The sequence below is a fragment of the Acomys minous genome (genome assembly GCF_964271855.1).
Source record: "Acomys minous genome assembly, chromosome: 3".
Classification (NCBI taxonomy): domain Eukaryota; kingdom Metazoa; phylum Chordata; class Mammalia; order Rodentia; family Muridae; genus Acomys; species Acomys minous.
Genome location: NC_140485.1, coordinates 96790889 through 96807548, shown reverse-complemented (window position 1 = coordinate 96807548; position 16660 = coordinate 96790889). Strand labels below are relative to the sequence as shown.

Here is a 16660-nt window from a genome sequence, read left to right as displayed (position 1 = left end):
TACTCACCAACACTTATTATCCTTTGTTTTCTTTTCCTTTTGAAAAGAAAAGAGATTTTTTAATTGTGTGTCTGTGTGGCTATCTGTGTTCAGATGTGTGCATGTGAGTGCAGGTGCCCACAGAGACCAGACCCACTGGATCCTTGGAGCTGGAATTCCAGGTGGTTGTGAGGCACCTCCTGTGTGTGCTGGGATTAAATTCAGGTCCTTTGAAGAGCAGTAAATGCTGTAAACTACCGAGCCAGCTCTCTGGCTCTTTGTTTTCTTAATGATAACCAGTCTGACTAGGGTGACATGGAATCTCAAAGTAGTTTTCATTTGCATTTACTTGACAGACACTTTTTAAAAATATTCATTGGCCCTCTGCATTTCTTCTTTTGAGAATTATCCTTAGCCCGTTTATTGATTGAGTGAGTTGGTTTGTTTTTTTTGTTTTGTTTTGTTTTTTTCTTTTGGTTTTGTTTTTTTTGTTTGGGTTTTGTTTTGGTTTGTTTTGTTTTGGTTTGGTTTGGTTTGGTTTGGTTTGGTTTTGGTTTTTCAAGACAGGGTCTCTCTGTGTAGCCTTGGCTGTCCTGGAGTCACTTTGTAGACCAGGTTGGTCTTGAACTCACAGCGATCCGCCTGCCTCTGCTTCCGAGTGCTGGGATTAAAGGTGTGCGCCACCACGCCCAGCTACTGTCTCTTCACTGTGCTGATCATTCCTCTTTCTTTTTAAAGCTAAAAGCAGGCTTTTAGCTTTAGTAATCCCATTTGACAATTCTTGGGATAATTCCCCACTTGAGTCTTTCTCTAAGTCTTTGCCTATGACGAAGTCTCAGGTTGCTTCACCTGTTTTCTTCTGTCGTCTTACATTCAGGTGTTTGATCAAGCGAATCGACCTTCCTGCAGGGCAAGCCCAACAGATCTGGTCTCATTCTCCTAGTGCCATTTTCCCAGATTCATTTTATTGTGGCTGGTTTTAACGTCAGGCTAGCCACAAATTAGAATCACTTGAGAAGGGCGCCTCACTAGGAGAACTTCCCTAATTGCTTTGATGGATGCGGGGAGGCACACCCTGATCTGTGGGAAGCACCTCGTGGGAACGGCACTGATAAAAAGAGCTTGTCAGAAGGAAGACCTTGGAGCCCTGAGCTTGCCTGGCTTTTTCTTTTGTTACCAAATTGATTTGCCCCGTTGCTGTGGCTGTGGCTGCAGCTGTGCTTGCAGCTGCTGCATTTTCTCCCTGCTATCAGAACCAGCATTTCCAGGTTTTTATCACAGACTTGGGACCAATAGCTCTCAAGGAACCTTCCGAGGTTCCAGCACCAGCTTGGGACTCCTGGGGTGCCCTGCCTTGTGAACTCAGCAACTACCTGCTGTCACCCCTCCATGAGAGAGAGCAATTGTGGGACTACTCCAACTGCTCCCAGATTCCTCAGGTCTTGGATGTGAGTCTGTTCTTGTTACTAATTTAAAGATGATTTAATAAATTCTTGCACACACGTGTGCACACACTCACCCCCTTTGGTTCTGCTTCTCGAGAAAAACGTGACTAATACATATTGGTTGAACTTGCTGTTTTATCTTCCCCTCCTGGTTGACATAAATGCTTCCTGCTGTTCTTGCCAAGCTACATCTAAACCCTTCTTCTAGGACCTTCTCCCTTGGGTGAGCTCTCCCTCTACCAGACAGGGTCTCTCTGTGTAGCTCTGACTGTCCTGGACTCGCTTTGTAAATCAGGCTGGCCTTGAACTCACAGAGATCCACTTGCCTCTGCCTCTCTAAGTGAGATGACAGGCTGTTACCGGACTTTTTAAAAGTATAGCCTCATAGTATCTGCAAATAGGAATTGTTTAAAACCGTATATTTTGGACCATAAGGTGCACCTGACCATAAGACGCACCCAGTTTTTAGAGCAGTAAAACAAGAAAAACAGTTAAAAAAAAAAAAAAAGCTGGGCGCACGCCTATAATCTCAGCACTCGGGAGGCAGAGGCAGATGGATCGCTGTGAGTTCAAGGCCAGCCTGGTCTACAAAGCCGGTCCAGGACAGCCAAGGTTACACAGAGAAACCCTGTCTCAAAAAACCAAAGTGTGTCTTATGGTCTGAAAAATACAGTACTTCTTCCTATTTTTGTCCTGATTTCTCCTGACGTAAAGCCCTAGCTAAGAAGTTTACCATTGTTTCTTTGATTTCTATTTGATGGCTGAGCTATAATGTGTCTTGAGAAGCTCTTTTCTTTTTTTTTTTAAGATTTATTTATTTATTATGCAGGTGTATACAGCACCCTGCCTGCAGGCCAGAAGAGACGGTTGTGAGACACCATGTGGTTGCTGGGAATTGAACTCATGACCTTCGGAAGAGCAGTCAGTGCTCTTAACCTCGGAGCCATCTCCCTAGCCCCAAGAAGCTCTTTTCTGATCACATCTATTCGAGGTTCCAAATGTCTCTTGCATTTTGATATCCATATCCCCTTCTTAGATTTGGGAGATTTTCTGCTATAATTTTGCTGAGTAATTCTGTATGCCTTAACTTAATCTCAGTTCTCATCTCAGAATTCTTAGTTGCTGTGGTCATATTTTTTTTCCTTATTGCTGTTTACATATAATAGCTCCCCAATTTTTGTCCTCTATTCCTGATATCTTTTCTTCTGTTTACACAAGTCTATTGATGATGAGTTTGTTTGTATTTTTTATATTTGGTTTATTGATTTTATTCATTTCCAACATTTCTATGTTCTTTTTCAGAAGTAATTTCCTTTTTGTTCTTTTGTTTTGTTTTGTGGGTTTTTTATTTTTTTGAGACAGGGTTTCTCTTGTTTAGCCTGGGCTGTTCTGGACTCGCCTTGTAAATCAGGCTGGCCTCAAACCCAAAGCAATCCACCTGCCTCTGCCTCCCAAGTGCTGGGATTAAAGGTATGCGGCACCTCATCTGGCTCAGAAATCATTTCCTTAATAAAATAAAAAGCTATGGATGGGGGTAAGACTAGAACAAGAGGCTCAAACGGGGGAAGAAAAGAGAAGGGTAGAAAAGTGAATATGAGGAGGGACAGCTAAAACTAAGAGCCGTTTGAGGGGTCATTGGGAAGCCTAGTACAGGAGATGCTTCTTAAAATATATACATATGTGAAAGTGATCTAAGTGGAATTGCCAAAAACCCATGGTAACAGAGCCCCAGCTGGGCATCCCTCATGACCAAATGAAGATTCCAGTTCCAGAAATGAATTACATCTAATCGAGCTATTAGCCAAAGAGGCTCCAAGGAAATCCCCCAAGCCTCAGGCTATTGCTAAAGCCTGGGTTTGCTCTCAACGAGCTCACGGTAAGGCCCTATTGTTGAAGGCAACGCCTACACAACTCATTGAGCATGAAGACGCTGAGCTGGCGTCTACCTAGAGCCTAGTGTTCATGGTTCTAGAAGGTACTTTGTACAGTACCAAAGCAGAAAGGTAAACGCCAGCTCAGCTACAAGCCCTTTGATCTACAATGGTGGCCTGCCTGCAAGATGCACTGCTGCTATAGTGGCACAAAGCTTGAGGGAATAACCAATTCACTCTCTGATTGGATTTAAGGCTCATTCCAAGAGATGGAACCCATGCTTGGATGGCCAGGAGCCTGAAACTAGGTAGGCCAGAAACCTGGGGCAAAACCAAATACTGCTGCCCTGCTAAAGGGATGGAGCAATAAATGACGCCTAATGGCATTCTGCTATAGTCCTAGGTCAGTGAGTTGCTCATCCATCGTCAGAGAAGTTTCCTCCTAGGTGGATGGGAATAAATACAGAAACCCACATCTGAATATGCAAAAAAAAAAAAAAAAAATGAGAGATCTTGGAACACTTGGCCCTAAACAGAATGTTTCTATCAAATCCCTCCCCTCAGAGTTCATGGAATCCTGGGAAAAGGAAACAGAAAGGCTGTAAGAGGGGACGGAGGACACCAAGGAAACAAGGCCTTCTAAACACAGAATGACCGATGGGCTCCCGGCATACTCAGAGCCTGCGCAGGTCCAAGCCAGATGCGGATCCAGCAAGAATGGAAGCGGACAGAAGGCCCCATCTCCAACCCAAATGCTGTCTTGATTGATACCCACTCACAGGTGAAACAGTACTTGACTCCAACAGAGACTCACTGGGTCTGCAAAGCACTCCTCAGGGTAGGCGCCATGCCCGGCAGCAGCTGGCCAGCACAGAAAGAACACAAGGGCATTGTTGAAGGTACTTTGTCTCAAAACACATTGTCTGGGTTTTTGGTTTTGGTTTTGGGTTTTTTTTGGTGGGGGGGTTGGGAGGACCAACGAGAGGGGTGGTTTCAAGATAGGGTTTCTCTGGGTAACCCTGGCTGCCCTCCTGGCCTTGAACTCAAGAATCTGCCTGCCTCTGCCTCCTCAGTGCTGGGATTAAAAGTGTGCACCACCATGAACAACTGAGCTGGGTTGTTTTTTTTTAACCTTACAGGTCTTTTGCATATATGTTATGGTTTCCAGTTTTGTGTTTTTATGGAATTTCTGTGTGTGCAAACATGTGTCTCTGCACCGATATGCTTTGCTTGTGACTTTTCTTTGGCTCTTTTTCCTCTGTTTGTTTTTCCTTATTCTGGCTTGTTTTCATTTTATATTTTATTATTATTTTTGGATGCTTATTTGTATTCTAATGAAATTGAGAGAGAGAAAAAAAGGGTGTGTATTTGAGTGGGTAGGAAAATAGGGAGGATCTGGGAGGAGTTGAAGGAGGAGAAAACTGTAATCAGAATCTACTATATGAAAATTTCACTCCCGAATTTATTTGTTTTTTGTTTTTCTTTTTTTTTTTTTTTTTTTTTTTTTTTGGTTTTTCGAGACAGGGTTTCTCTGTGTAGCCTTGGCTGTCCTAGACTCACTTTGTAGTCCAGGCTGGCCTCGAACTCACAGCGATCCACCTGCCTCTGCCTCCCGAGTGCTGGGCCACCGCGCCCGGCCACTCCCGATTTTAAAGAGTTCTTCACTTCCTTGTTTGTGGCTAGCGTTACCGTCTCGTCAGCAAGAACGACGCTGCACACACAAACAGGATCCTTCTGCAGTAAAGCTTTACTGCCTCTTGAGAGGAAGAGCATAAGCTTACAACACGAAAAACGGAGACAGAGAGAGCAAACAGCAGAAACCCCTCCCTTACATAGGAAACTGTCCTCCGCTTAGGACGTGTCAGTCCCTGATTGGCTGTTGCTCATCGGGCGAGATGATGCCACGGGAGAGGCAGAGCACACCGAGTGGAAAATCCCTTCGCACATGCGCAGATTAGTTGTTTGTCAGCATGGGACACAGGGTGTCAGCGCCATCTTGTAATGGCGAATGTGGGCGCGGCTTCCCACATCTCCCCCTTTTCTTTTTATTAAGAAGCAATAAGACACCCAATAGGGAGAGTGGAGACAGAGGTCAAATCCCCAAACAAAATATCAGGCCTGCATACACAACTCTCCCCTAAGCTCTTCACCCGGAGAGGTCATAGCCTGGCCCTGTGCCGTTTTTTCTGGGGGAAGGACACTGGGACACGCAACCTTCATGCAAGATGACATGCCTCCCTAGAATTAGCTCATATATGCCGCAGAGCCATTCTACTGCAATGCTTCGCTATGCAACTCTCCAGGGCTGCTGAAGCTTACTCACTCTACCTCGTGCAATGAGATGAGACTCTGAGGGTGCAAGAGCTGAGCAGCCAGCGACTTATTGCTTAAGCATGGTTAACCATATATCAGGGGAGGTCCCAGACTCTAAAGCAGCAAGTGCTTGGGTGATAACCACCTTGTCTCCTTTTGTTTGAGCCCTGAGTCTACAGACTAACCATAGGGTCAACACTAATCCACAGCAGATTACAGCTCCAAACAATCCAACCCCAACCCATTCTTTAAAGGAGAAGGCTGAGGATATCCACGACGAGAATCCCTCAGCAAGTGACAGATCCAGCCGTGTGGAATTGACTTGAATGATAGCAGTCCGCAATTTTCTTAAGGTCTGTTCAAACTCCGCTGTCCAATTCTGTAAAATAAACTGAGAGAGACTCTTTGACAGATTAGCTGCTTTAGTGAAATTTTTATATTGAACCGAGGTAACACATAATCCAGGGAATTTCTGTTCACAGCCCAGTTGGGCCAGTTAAAACCACTTGTTGGCGTCGGACCGTCCAGCGGAAATAAGACGCCAACAACCAGACTTCTCCAGATCTTTACTTAGGATTTAGCTCAGTGGGAATGGCCCCGAAGAAGGGAAAGGCCAAGCTTAAGTACAACTCAAGGGCCAATCAGCTCATGCCAGGTGTCACCTCCTCATAGGTCAGCATCAGAGCAGGACTGCTCGTCATCAGATCACCAGTTACCCTTGCACAGCCTTTTGCCACATAAGGACTTGTTTATCTTAGAGAGCGCTCGCCGTCGGGATGGCGGAAGGCGGAAGCCTGCGCCTTGTTAAGGCATGGCACATCACAGCTCTCCACAGTCCCCCCTGTTTTATTTTGTAAGAACAGGACGAAACGGGTGAGAGTAGAGGTCTGATCTCCAGAGGGCACTGATGTATGACCGCCCATAACCCATGTTATTCACTTTGATCATGTGCGGAACCCGCCCTGAAGTTTGGCCACTGATGTACAACAGAACTCAGCTAGGGGCTCGGCCCCAGCCTAGCTCTGGACCTGACCGACACCTTTTTCTGGAGGTGGGATTTTGGGTGTCAGCCCACATGCAATCAGATGTGCTCTCCAGGAAGCCATTAACTGCAAACAATGTACCTCCTGTGCAGTGCTTTGCCTTGCACCCCGAACGTGACGAGGATCAGGACTTAAAGGCCGACAGCCAAGCCTGAGGGGACTGTCCAGCCTCAATAGCATAGAAGGCTTGTGCAATTAGGGCATGGTCTCTGTTTCGGGATATGACCAAGCGCCGAAGGAACACAAGGCAGAGGAAGCTGATAATCAGAAGGGCCATAGCTAAAGCCCCGATACTTGCCCACTCCTTAAGATGATGCATAGCTTGTTGAATCCAGGAGGCAAGGCCTTCAGCGGTGGATACATCCACGCATGTAACAATGGCGGCAGTGCGCAGATCTCTTCAAACTCTGCGGACCAGTTCCCCTGGAGATAAGCTGAAAGACTCTTAGACAAATTAGCAGCACGTGTAAAATTGTTATATGGCACAGATGTAATGCATAACCCTGACATTTCCATTCGCATCTGAGCCGAATCACCTGTTAGAAGTTTCAAAAAGGTCAGATGTATTCCAGCTGAGAGTAGCATTACCAAATGCTCCTCCATTAATCATGGCCATTGGTGTTGGCATCCTCAAACACTGGGAAGGTGGCACGAGCCTGCTTCCAAACCTCTGGGCACAGAGAATGATAGTTCCCCTGTGGTGCTGATAAAGGTGAAGTGTCCGCATAAGGCGGCGGTGCCAGTTCCGAGGCACGCCAAGATGGCGGATTATCTCGTTCGGGCGTGGCCTCTTCCGCCTTCTTCCTCCTCCTACCCTCCTCGTGCTGTTTCTGCACGAGCGACTCCATTTTTAGCATGAGTCTCTCAAGTCTTTAGTTTTCAGCAGCCCTTTCTGAGTCGCCCTGATCAGACATGACGAAGAGTTTCCCACTTTTAAAGGGTCTCTGACCGTCGCCCGCTTTACCGCGGACTGAAAAACTTGTCTCAACAACCTGAGAACCCTCCCCCGCTCTACCGCGGACTGAAAAACTTGTCTAATTGTAGTTTGTGAAATCCGAGCATAAGGTCCCCAATGGTAATTTACCTGATTTGCAGTAAATTGACCTTGACCTGTTAGCAAATCAAAGGTCCAATCCCTCTGTTCAGGGGTAAGTGCAAGGGCATTGGCCCGAGCCTGTGTTTGAGCGGCCTCGAACCACAGGGCTCTCCATTCCATATATTGGCCCATATCTGGAAGTGCGGCCTTGGCCACCATCTGCCAATCAGAAGGAGTTAGGGCACTAGCGCCAATTCTTTCTAACATTACCAGGGTGAAATTTGCATTAACCCCATATTTGTGAACAGATTCAGCCAAGTCCTTTATTAGATTGAACTCCACTGGAGCATGGACTCGACCCCCGTTCTCTGTTTCAAACACAGAAAAAAAATTATGTAATTTTTTACTAATCTTTTCCGGCCAGAAGGAAAATCCAGACTGCAGTTCGTAGGGTGGAGGAGCAGTGGGTGCCACCCTGCGAGATGAATTGAGGGAGGGTTTTTTATTACCCTCTCGTTCGTCTAGGTGGTATCTCTCTTCCTCATACCTGACTGCCTCTTCCTCTAATTCGGCTTCTTCCTCCGAATCAGGAGTCTCATTGTCAGAGGTATTAAAGCTTGTAGAGCTATCAATATTCAATGCCTCAAGAGCCTTTAAAGGATAAAACCTTTGCGATATTTTTCTCGGCGGTGAACTAGGTCCTGAGGGGGGTTGCACTCCTTTTACAGGAGGGTCCTGAGCTTTTTTCTTTTTACGGGCATTCTTCTTCCCACCCGCTTTTTTCTTTTTACGGGCATTCTTCTTCCCGCCCGCTTTTTCCTTTTTATGGGCATTCTTCTTCCCGCCCGCACCCAGCCTCTCACTACGTTCGGTTTCTGACATGCTATCCTGAACTTCTAGGGTGACCTGTCCTTCATCTACTGCCCTCTTAACAATTACGGCAGCAAATATTACAGCTAGAATCAGCCCAAGAATTTCAGAAATATGCATACCTCTCCGAACTTACCAACCCTGCAGTTCTGAATCCTCCCTGTAGTCAGGGGCTCTCTGAAGGTGCTGACGATGGTGTAGTCTTCCCGGGCTTCGGCACCATATGTGGCTAGCGTTACCGTCTCGTCAGCAAGAACGACGCTGCACACACAAACAGGATCCTTCTGCAGTAAAGCTTTACTGCCTCTTGAGAGGAAGAGCATAAGCTTACAACACGAAAAACGGAGACAGAGAGAGCAAACAGCAGAAACCCCTCCCTTACATAGGAAACTGTCCTCCGCTTAGGACGTGTCAGTCCCTGATTGGCTGTTGCTCATCGGGCGAGATGATGCCACGGGAGAGGCAGAGCACACCGAGTGGAAAATCCCTTCGCACATGCGCAGATTAGTTGTTTGTCAGCATGGGACACAGGGTGTCAGCGCCATCTTGTAATGGCGAATGTGGGCGCGGCTTCCCACATCTCCCCCTTTTCTTTTTATTAAGAAGCAATAAGACACCCAATAGGGAGAGTGGAGACAGAGGTCAAATCCCCAAACAAAATATCAGGCCTGCATACACAACTCTCCCCTAAGCTCTTCACCCGGAGAGGTCATAGCCTGGCCCTGTGCCGTTTTTTCTGGGGGAAGGACACTGGGACACGCAACCTTCATGCAAGATGACATGCCTCCCTAGAATTAGCTCATATATGCCGCAGAGCCATTCTACTGCAATGCTTCGCTATGCAACTCTCCAGGGCTGCTGAAGCTTACTCACTCTACCTCGTGCAATGAGATGAGACTCTGAGGGTGCAAGAGCTGAGCAGCCAGCGACTTATTGCTTAAGCATGGTTAACCATATATCAGGGGAGGTCCCAGACTCTAAAGCAGCAAGTGCTTGGGTGATAACCACCTTGTCTCCTTTTGTTTGAGCCCTGAGTCTACAGACTAACCATAGGGTCAACACTAATCCACAGCAGATTACAGCTCCAAACAATCCAACCCCAACCCATTCTTTAAAGGAGAAGGCTGAGGATATCCACGACGAGAATCCCTCAGCAAGTGACAGATCCAGCCGTGTGGAATTGACTTGAATGATAGCAGTCCGCAATTTTCTTAAGGTCTGTTCAAACTCCGCTGTCCAATTCTGTAAAATAAACTGAGAGAGACTCTTTGACAGATTAGCTGCTTTAGTGAAATTTTTATATTGAACCGAGGTAACACATAATCCAGGGAATTTCTGTTCACAGCCCAGTTGGGCCAGTTAAAACCACTTGTTGGCGTCGGACCGTCCAGCGGAAATAAGACGCCAACAACCAGACTTCTCCAGATCTTTACTTAGGATTTAGCTCAGTGGGAATGGCCCCGAAGAAGGGAAAGGCCAAGCTTAAGTACAACTCAAGGGCCAATCAGCTCATGCCAGGTGTCACCTCCTCATAGGTCAGCATCAGAGCAGGACTGCTCGTCATCAGATCACCAGTTACCCTTGCACAGCCTTTTGCCACATAAGGACTTGTTTATCTTAGAGAGCGCTCGCCGTCGGGATGGCGGAAGGCGGAAGCCTGCGCCTTGTTAAGGCATGGCACATCACAGCTCTCCACAGTCCCCCCTGTTTTATTTTGTAAGAACAGGACGAAACGGGTGAGAGTAGAGGTCTGATCTCCAGAGGGCACTGATGTATGACCGCCCATAACCCATGTTATTCACTTTGATCATGTGCGGAACCCGCCCTGAAGTTTGGCCACTGATGTACAACAGAACTCAGCTAGGGGCTCGGCCCCAGCCTAGCTCTGGACCTGACCGACACCTTTTTCTGGAGGTGGGATTTTGGGTGTCAGCCCACATGCAATCAGATGTGCTCTCCAGGAAGCCATTAACTGCAAACAATGTACCTCCTGTGCAGTGCTTTGCCTTGCACCCCGAACGTGACGAGGATCAGGACTTAAAGGCCGACAGCCAAGCCTGAGGGGACTGTCCAGCCTCAATAGCATAGAAGGCTTGTGCAATTAGGGCATGGTCTCTGTTTCGGGATATGACCAAGCGCCGAAGGAACACAAGGCAGAGGAAGCTGATAATCAGAAGGGCCATAGCTAAAGCCCCGATACTTGCCCACTCCTTAAGATGATGCATAGCTTGTTGAATCCAGGAGGCAAGGCCTTCAGCGGTGGATACATCCACGCATGTAACAATGGCGGCAGTGCGCAGATCTCTTCAAACTCTGCGGACCAGTTCCCCTGGAGATAAGCTGAAAGACTCTTAGACAAATTAGCAGCACGTGTAAAATTGTTATATGGCACAGATGTAATGCATAACCCTGACATTTCCATTCGCATCTGAGCCGAATCACCTGTTAGAAGTTTCAAAAAGGTCAGATGTATTCCAGCTGAGAGTAGCATTACCAAATGCTCCTCCATTAATCATGGCCATTGGTGTTGGCATCCTCAAACACTGGGAAGGTGGCACGAGCCTGCTTCCAAACCTCTGGGCACAGAGAATGATAGTTCCCCTGTGGTGCTGATAAAGGTGAAGTGTCCGCATAAGGCGGCGGTGCCAGTTCCGAGGCACGCCAAGATGGCGGATTATCTCGTTCGGGCGTGGCCTCTTCCGCCTTCTTCCTCCTCCTACCCTCCTCGTGCTGTTTCTGCACGAGCGACTCCATTTTTAGCATGAGTCTCTCAAGTCTTTAGTTTTCAGCAGCCCTTTCTGAGTCGCCCTGATCAGACATGACGAAGAGTTTCCCACTTTTAAAGGGTCTCTGACCGTCGCCCGCTTTACCGCGGACTGAAAAACTTGTCTCAACAACCTGAGAACCCTCCCCCGCTCTACCGCGGACTGAAAAACTTGTCTAATTGTAGTTTGTGAAATCCGAGCATAAGGTCCCCAATGGTAATTTACCTGATTTGCAGTAAATTGACCTTGACCTGTTAGCAAATCAAAGGTCCAATCCCTCTGTTCAGGGGTAAGTGCAAGGGCATTGGCCCGAGCCTGTGTTTGAGCGGCCTCGAACCACAGGGCTCTCCATTCCATATATTGGCCCATATCTGGAAGTGCGGCCTTGGCCACCATCTGCCAATCAGAAGGAGTTAGGGCACTAGCGCCAATTCTTTCTAACATTACCAGGGTGAAATTTGCATTAACCCCATATTTGTGAACAGATTCAGCCAAGTCCTTTATTAGATTGAACTCCACTGGAGCATGGACTCGACCCCCGTTCTCTGTTTCAAACACAGAAAAAAAATTATGTAATTTTTTACTAATCTTTTCCGGCCAGAAGGAAAATCCAGACTGCAGTTCGTAGGGTGGAGGAGCAGTGGGTGCCACCCTGCGAGATGAATTGAGGGAGGGTTTTTTATTACCCTCTCGTTCGTCTAGGTGGTATCTCTCTTCCTCATACCTGACTGCCTCTTCCTCTAATTCGGCTTCTTCCTCCGAATCAGGAGTCTCATTGTCAGAGGTATTAAAGCTTGTAGAGCTATCAATATTCAATGCCTCAAGAGCCTTTAAAGGATAAAACCTTTGCGATATTTTTCTCGGCGGTGAACTAGGTCCTGAGGGGGGTTGCACTCCTTTTACAGGAGGGTCCTGAGCTTTTTTCTTTTTACGGGCATTCTTCTTCCCACCCGCTTTTTTCTTTTTACGGGCATTCTTCTTCCCGCCCGCTTTTTCCTTTTTACGGGCATTCTTCTTCCCGCCCGCACCCAGCCTCTCACTACGTTCGGTTTCTGACATGCTATCCTGAACTTCTAGGGTGACCTGTCCTTCATCTACTGCCCTCTTAACAATTACGGCAGCAAATATTACAGCTAGAATCAGCCCAAGAATTTCAGAAATATGCATACCTCTCCGAACTTACCAACCCTGCAGTTCTGAATCCTCCCTGTAGTCAGGGGCTCTCTGAAGGTGCTGACGATGGTGTAGTCTTCCCGGGCTTCGGCACCATATGTGGCTAGCGTTACCGTCTCGTCAGCAAGAACGACGCTGCACACACAAACAGGATCCTTCTGCAGTAAAGCTTTACTGCCTCTTGAGAGGAAGAGCATAAGCTTACAACACGAAAAACGGAGACAGAGAGAGCAAACAGCAGAAACCCCTCCCTTACATAGGAAACTGTCCTCCGCTTAGGACGTGTCAGTCCCTGATTGGCTGTTGCTCATCGGGCGAGATGATGCCACGGGAGAGGCAGAGCACACCGAGTGGAAAATCCCTTCGCACATGCGCAGATTAGTTGTTTGTCAGCATGGGACACAGGGTGTCAGCGCCATCTTGTAATGGCGAATGTGGGCGCGGCTTCCCACATCTCCCCCTTTTCTTTTTATTAAGAAGCAATAAGACACCCAATAGGGAGAGTGGAGACAGAGGTCAAATCCCCAAACAAAATATCAGGCCTGCATACACAACTCTCCCCTAAGCTCTTCACCCGGAGAGGTCATAGCCTGGCCCTGTGCCGTTTTTTCTGGGGGAAGGACACTGGGACACGCAACCTTCATGCAAGATGACATGCCTCCCTAGAATTAGCTCATATATGCCGCAGAGCCATTCTACTGCAATGCTTCGCTATGCAACTCTCCAGGGCTGCTGAAGCTTACTCACTCTACCTCGTGCAATGAGATGAGACTCTGAGGGTGCAAGAGCTGAGCAGCCAGCAACTTATTGCTTAAGCATGGTTAACCATATATCAGGGGAGGTCCCAGACTCTAAAGCAGCAAGTGCTTGGGTGATAACCACCTTGTCTCCTTTTGTTTGAGCCCTGAGTCTACAGACTAACCATAGGGTCAACACTAATCCACAGCAGATTACAGCTCCAAACAATCCAACCCCAACCCATTCTTTAAAGGAGAAGGCTGAGGATATCCACGACGAGAATCCCTCAGCAAGTGACAGATCCAGCCGTGTGGAATTGACTTGAATGATAGCAGTCCGCAATTTTCTTAAGGTCTGTTCAAACTCCGCTGTCCAATTCTGTAAAATAAACTGAGAGAGACTCTTTGACAGATTAGCTGCTTTAGTGAAATTTTTATATTGAACCGAGGTAACACATAATCCAGGGAATTTCTGTTCACAGCCCAGTTGGGCCAGTTAAAACCACTTGTTGGCGTCGGACCGTCCAGCGGAAATAAGACGCCAACAACCAGACTTCTCCAGATCTTTACTTAGGATTTAGCTCAGTGGGAATGGCCCCGAAGAAGGGAAAGGCCAAGCTTAAGTACAACTCAAGGGCCAATCAGCTCATGCCAGGTGTCACCTCCTCATAGGTCAGCATCAGAGCAGGACTGCTCGTCATCAGATCACCAGTTACCCTTGCACAGCCTTTTGCCACATAAGGACTTGTTTATCTTAGAGAGCGCTCGCCGTCGGGATGGCGGAAGGCGGAAGCCTGCGCCTTGTTAAGGCATGGCACATCACAGCTCTCCACAGTCCCCCCTGTTTTATTTTGTAAGAACAGGACGAAACGGGTGAGAGTAGAGGTCTGATCTCCAGAGGGCACTGATGTATGACCGCCCATAACCCATGTTATTCACTTTGATCATGTGCGGAACCCGCCCTGAAGTTTGGCCACTGATGTACAACAGAACTCAGCTAGGGGCTCGGCCCCAGCCTAGCTCTGGACCTGACCGACACCTTTTTCTGGAGGTGGGATTTTGGGTGTCAGCCCACATGCAATCAGATGTGCTCTCCAGGAAGCCATTAACTGCAAACAATGTACCTCCTGTGCAGTGCTTTGCCTTGCACCCCGAACGTGACGAGGATCAGGACTTAAAGGCCGACAGCCAAGCCTGAGGGGACTGTCCAGCCTCAATAGCATAGAAGGCTTGTGCAATTAGGGCATGGTCTCTGTTTCGGGATATGACCAAGCGCCGAAGGAACACAAGGCAGAGGAAGCTGATAATCAGAAGGGCCATAGCTAAAGCCCCGATACTTGCCCACTCCTTAAGATGATGCATAGCTTGTTGAATCCAGGAGGCAAGGCCTTCAGCGGTGGATACATCCACGCATGTAACAATGGCGGCAGTGCGCAGATCTCTTCAAACTCTGCGGACCAGTTCCCCTGGAGATAAGCTGAAAGACTCTTAGACAAATTAGCAGCACGTGTAAAATTGTTATATGGCACAGATGTAATGCATAACCCTGACATTTCCATTCGCATCTGAGCCGAATCACCTGTTAGAAGTTTCAAAAAGGTCAGATGTATTCCAGCTGAGAGTAGCATTACCAAATGCTCCTCCATTAATCATGGCCATTGGTGTTGGCATCCTCAAACACTGGGAAGGTGGCACGAGCCTGCTTCCAAACCTCTGGGCACAGAGAATGATAGTTCCCCTGTGGTGCTGATAAAGGTGAAGTGTCCGCATAAGGCGGCGGTGCCAGTTCCGAGGCACGCCAAGATGGCGGATTATCTCGTTCGGGCGTGGCCTCTTCCGCCTTCTTCCTCCTCCTACCCTCCTCGTGCTGTTTCTGCACGAGCGACTCCATTTTTAGCATGAGTCTCTCAAGTCTTTAGTTTTCAGCAGCCCTTTCTGAGTCGCCCTGATCAGACATGACGAAGAGTTTCCCACTTTTAAAGGGTCTCTGACCGTCGCCCGCTTTACCGCGGACTGAAAAACTTGTCTCAACAACCTGAGAACCCTCCCCCGCTCTACCGCGGACTGAAAAACTTGTCTAATTGTAGTTTGTGAAATCCGAGCATAAGGTCCCCAATGGTAATTTACCTGATTTGCAGTAAATTGACCTTGACCTGTTAGCAAATCAAAGGTCCAATCCCTCTGTTCAGGGGTAAGTGCAAGGGCATTGGCCCGAGCCTGTGTTTGAGCGGCCTCGAACCACAGGGCTCTCCATTCCATATATTGGCCCATATCTGGAAGTGCGGCCTTGGCCACCATCTGCCAATCAGAAGGAGTTAGGGCACTAGCGCCAATTCTTTCTAACATTACCAGGGTGAAATTTGCATTAACCCCATATTTGTGAACAGATTCAGCCAAGTCCTTTATTAGATTGAACTCCACTGGAGCATGGACTCGACCCCCGTTCTCTGTTTCAAACACAGAAAAAAAATTATGTAATTTTTTACTAATCTTTTCCGGCCAGAAGGAAAATCCAGACTGCAGTTCGTAGGGTGGAGGAGCAGTGGGTGCCACCCTGCGAGATGAATTGAGGGAGGGTTTTTTATTACCCTCTCGTTCGTCTAGGTGGTATCTCTCTTCCTCATACCTGACTGCCTCTTCCTCTAATTCGGCTTCTTCCTCCGAATCAGGAGTCTCATTGTCAGAGGTATTAAAGCTTGTAGAGCTATCAATATTCAATGCCTCAAGAGCCTTTAAAGGATAAAACCTTTGCGATATTTTTCTCGGCGGTGAACTAGGTCCTGAGGGGGGTTGCACTCCTTTTACAGGAGGGTCCTGAGCTTTTTTCTTTTTACGGGCATTCTTCTTCCCACCCGCTTTTTTCTTTTTACGGGCATTCTTCTTCCCGCCCGCTTTTTCCTTTTTACGGGCATTCTTCTTCCCGCCCGCACCCAGCCTCTCACTACGTTCGGTTTCTGACATGCTATCCTGAACTTCTAGGGTGACCTGTCCTTCATCTACTGCCCTCTTAACAATTACGGCAGCAAATATTACAGCTAGAATCAGCCCAAGAATTTCAGAAATATGCATACCTCTCCGAACTTACCAACCCTGCAGTTCTGAATCCTCCCTGTAGTCAGGGGCTCTCTGAAGGTGCTGACGATGGTGTAGTCTTCCCGGGCTTCGGCACCATATGTGGCTAGCGTTACCGTCTCGTCAGCAAGAACGACGCTGCACACACAAACAGGATCCTTCTGCAGTAAAGCTTTACTGCCTCTTGAGAGGAAGAGCATAAGCTTACAACACGAAAAACGGAGACAGAGAGAGCAAACAGCAGAAACCCCTCCCTTACATAGGAAACTGTCCTCCGCTTAGGACGTGTCAGTCCCTGATTGGCTGTTGCTCATCGGGCGAGATGATGCCACGGGAGAGGCAGAGCACACCGAGTG

At 47.7% G+C, this 16660-nt stretch overlaps 1 protein-coding gene across 2 annotated transcripts; it reads right to left on the bottom strand.

Annotated features, from left to right (window-relative positions):
• Positions 1-9303: 9303 nt before the first annotated feature.
• LOC311594500 (uncharacterized protein) lies at positions 9304-16574 on the bottom strand. Of its 2 annotated transcripts, none has more exons than XM_084776254.1 (2): positions 10607-16574; positions 9304-10382 (listed from the first exon to the last, which is right to left on the bottom strand). In XM_084776254.1, the coding sequence occupies exon 1, from the start codon at positions 16299-16301 to the stop codon at positions 15126-15128; it is 1176 nt and encodes a 391-aa protein (XP_084632380.1). In that variant the 5' UTR covers positions 16302-16574; the 3' UTR covers positions 9304-10382; positions 10607-15125. The 2 variants fall into 2 exon arrangements, with proteins under 2 accessions (XP_084632380.1, XP_084632379.1); XM_084776253.1 differs by having other exon boundaries at positions 9304-14194; positions 14419-16574.
• Positions 16575-16660: the final 86 nt, after the last annotated feature.

What these genes read in the sequence shown, in the direction of transcription:
- LOC311594500 (XM_084776254.1), bottom strand. Translation starts at nt 16,301, where the DNA reads ATGCATATTTCTGAAATTCTTGGGCTGATTCTAGCTGTAATATTTGCT.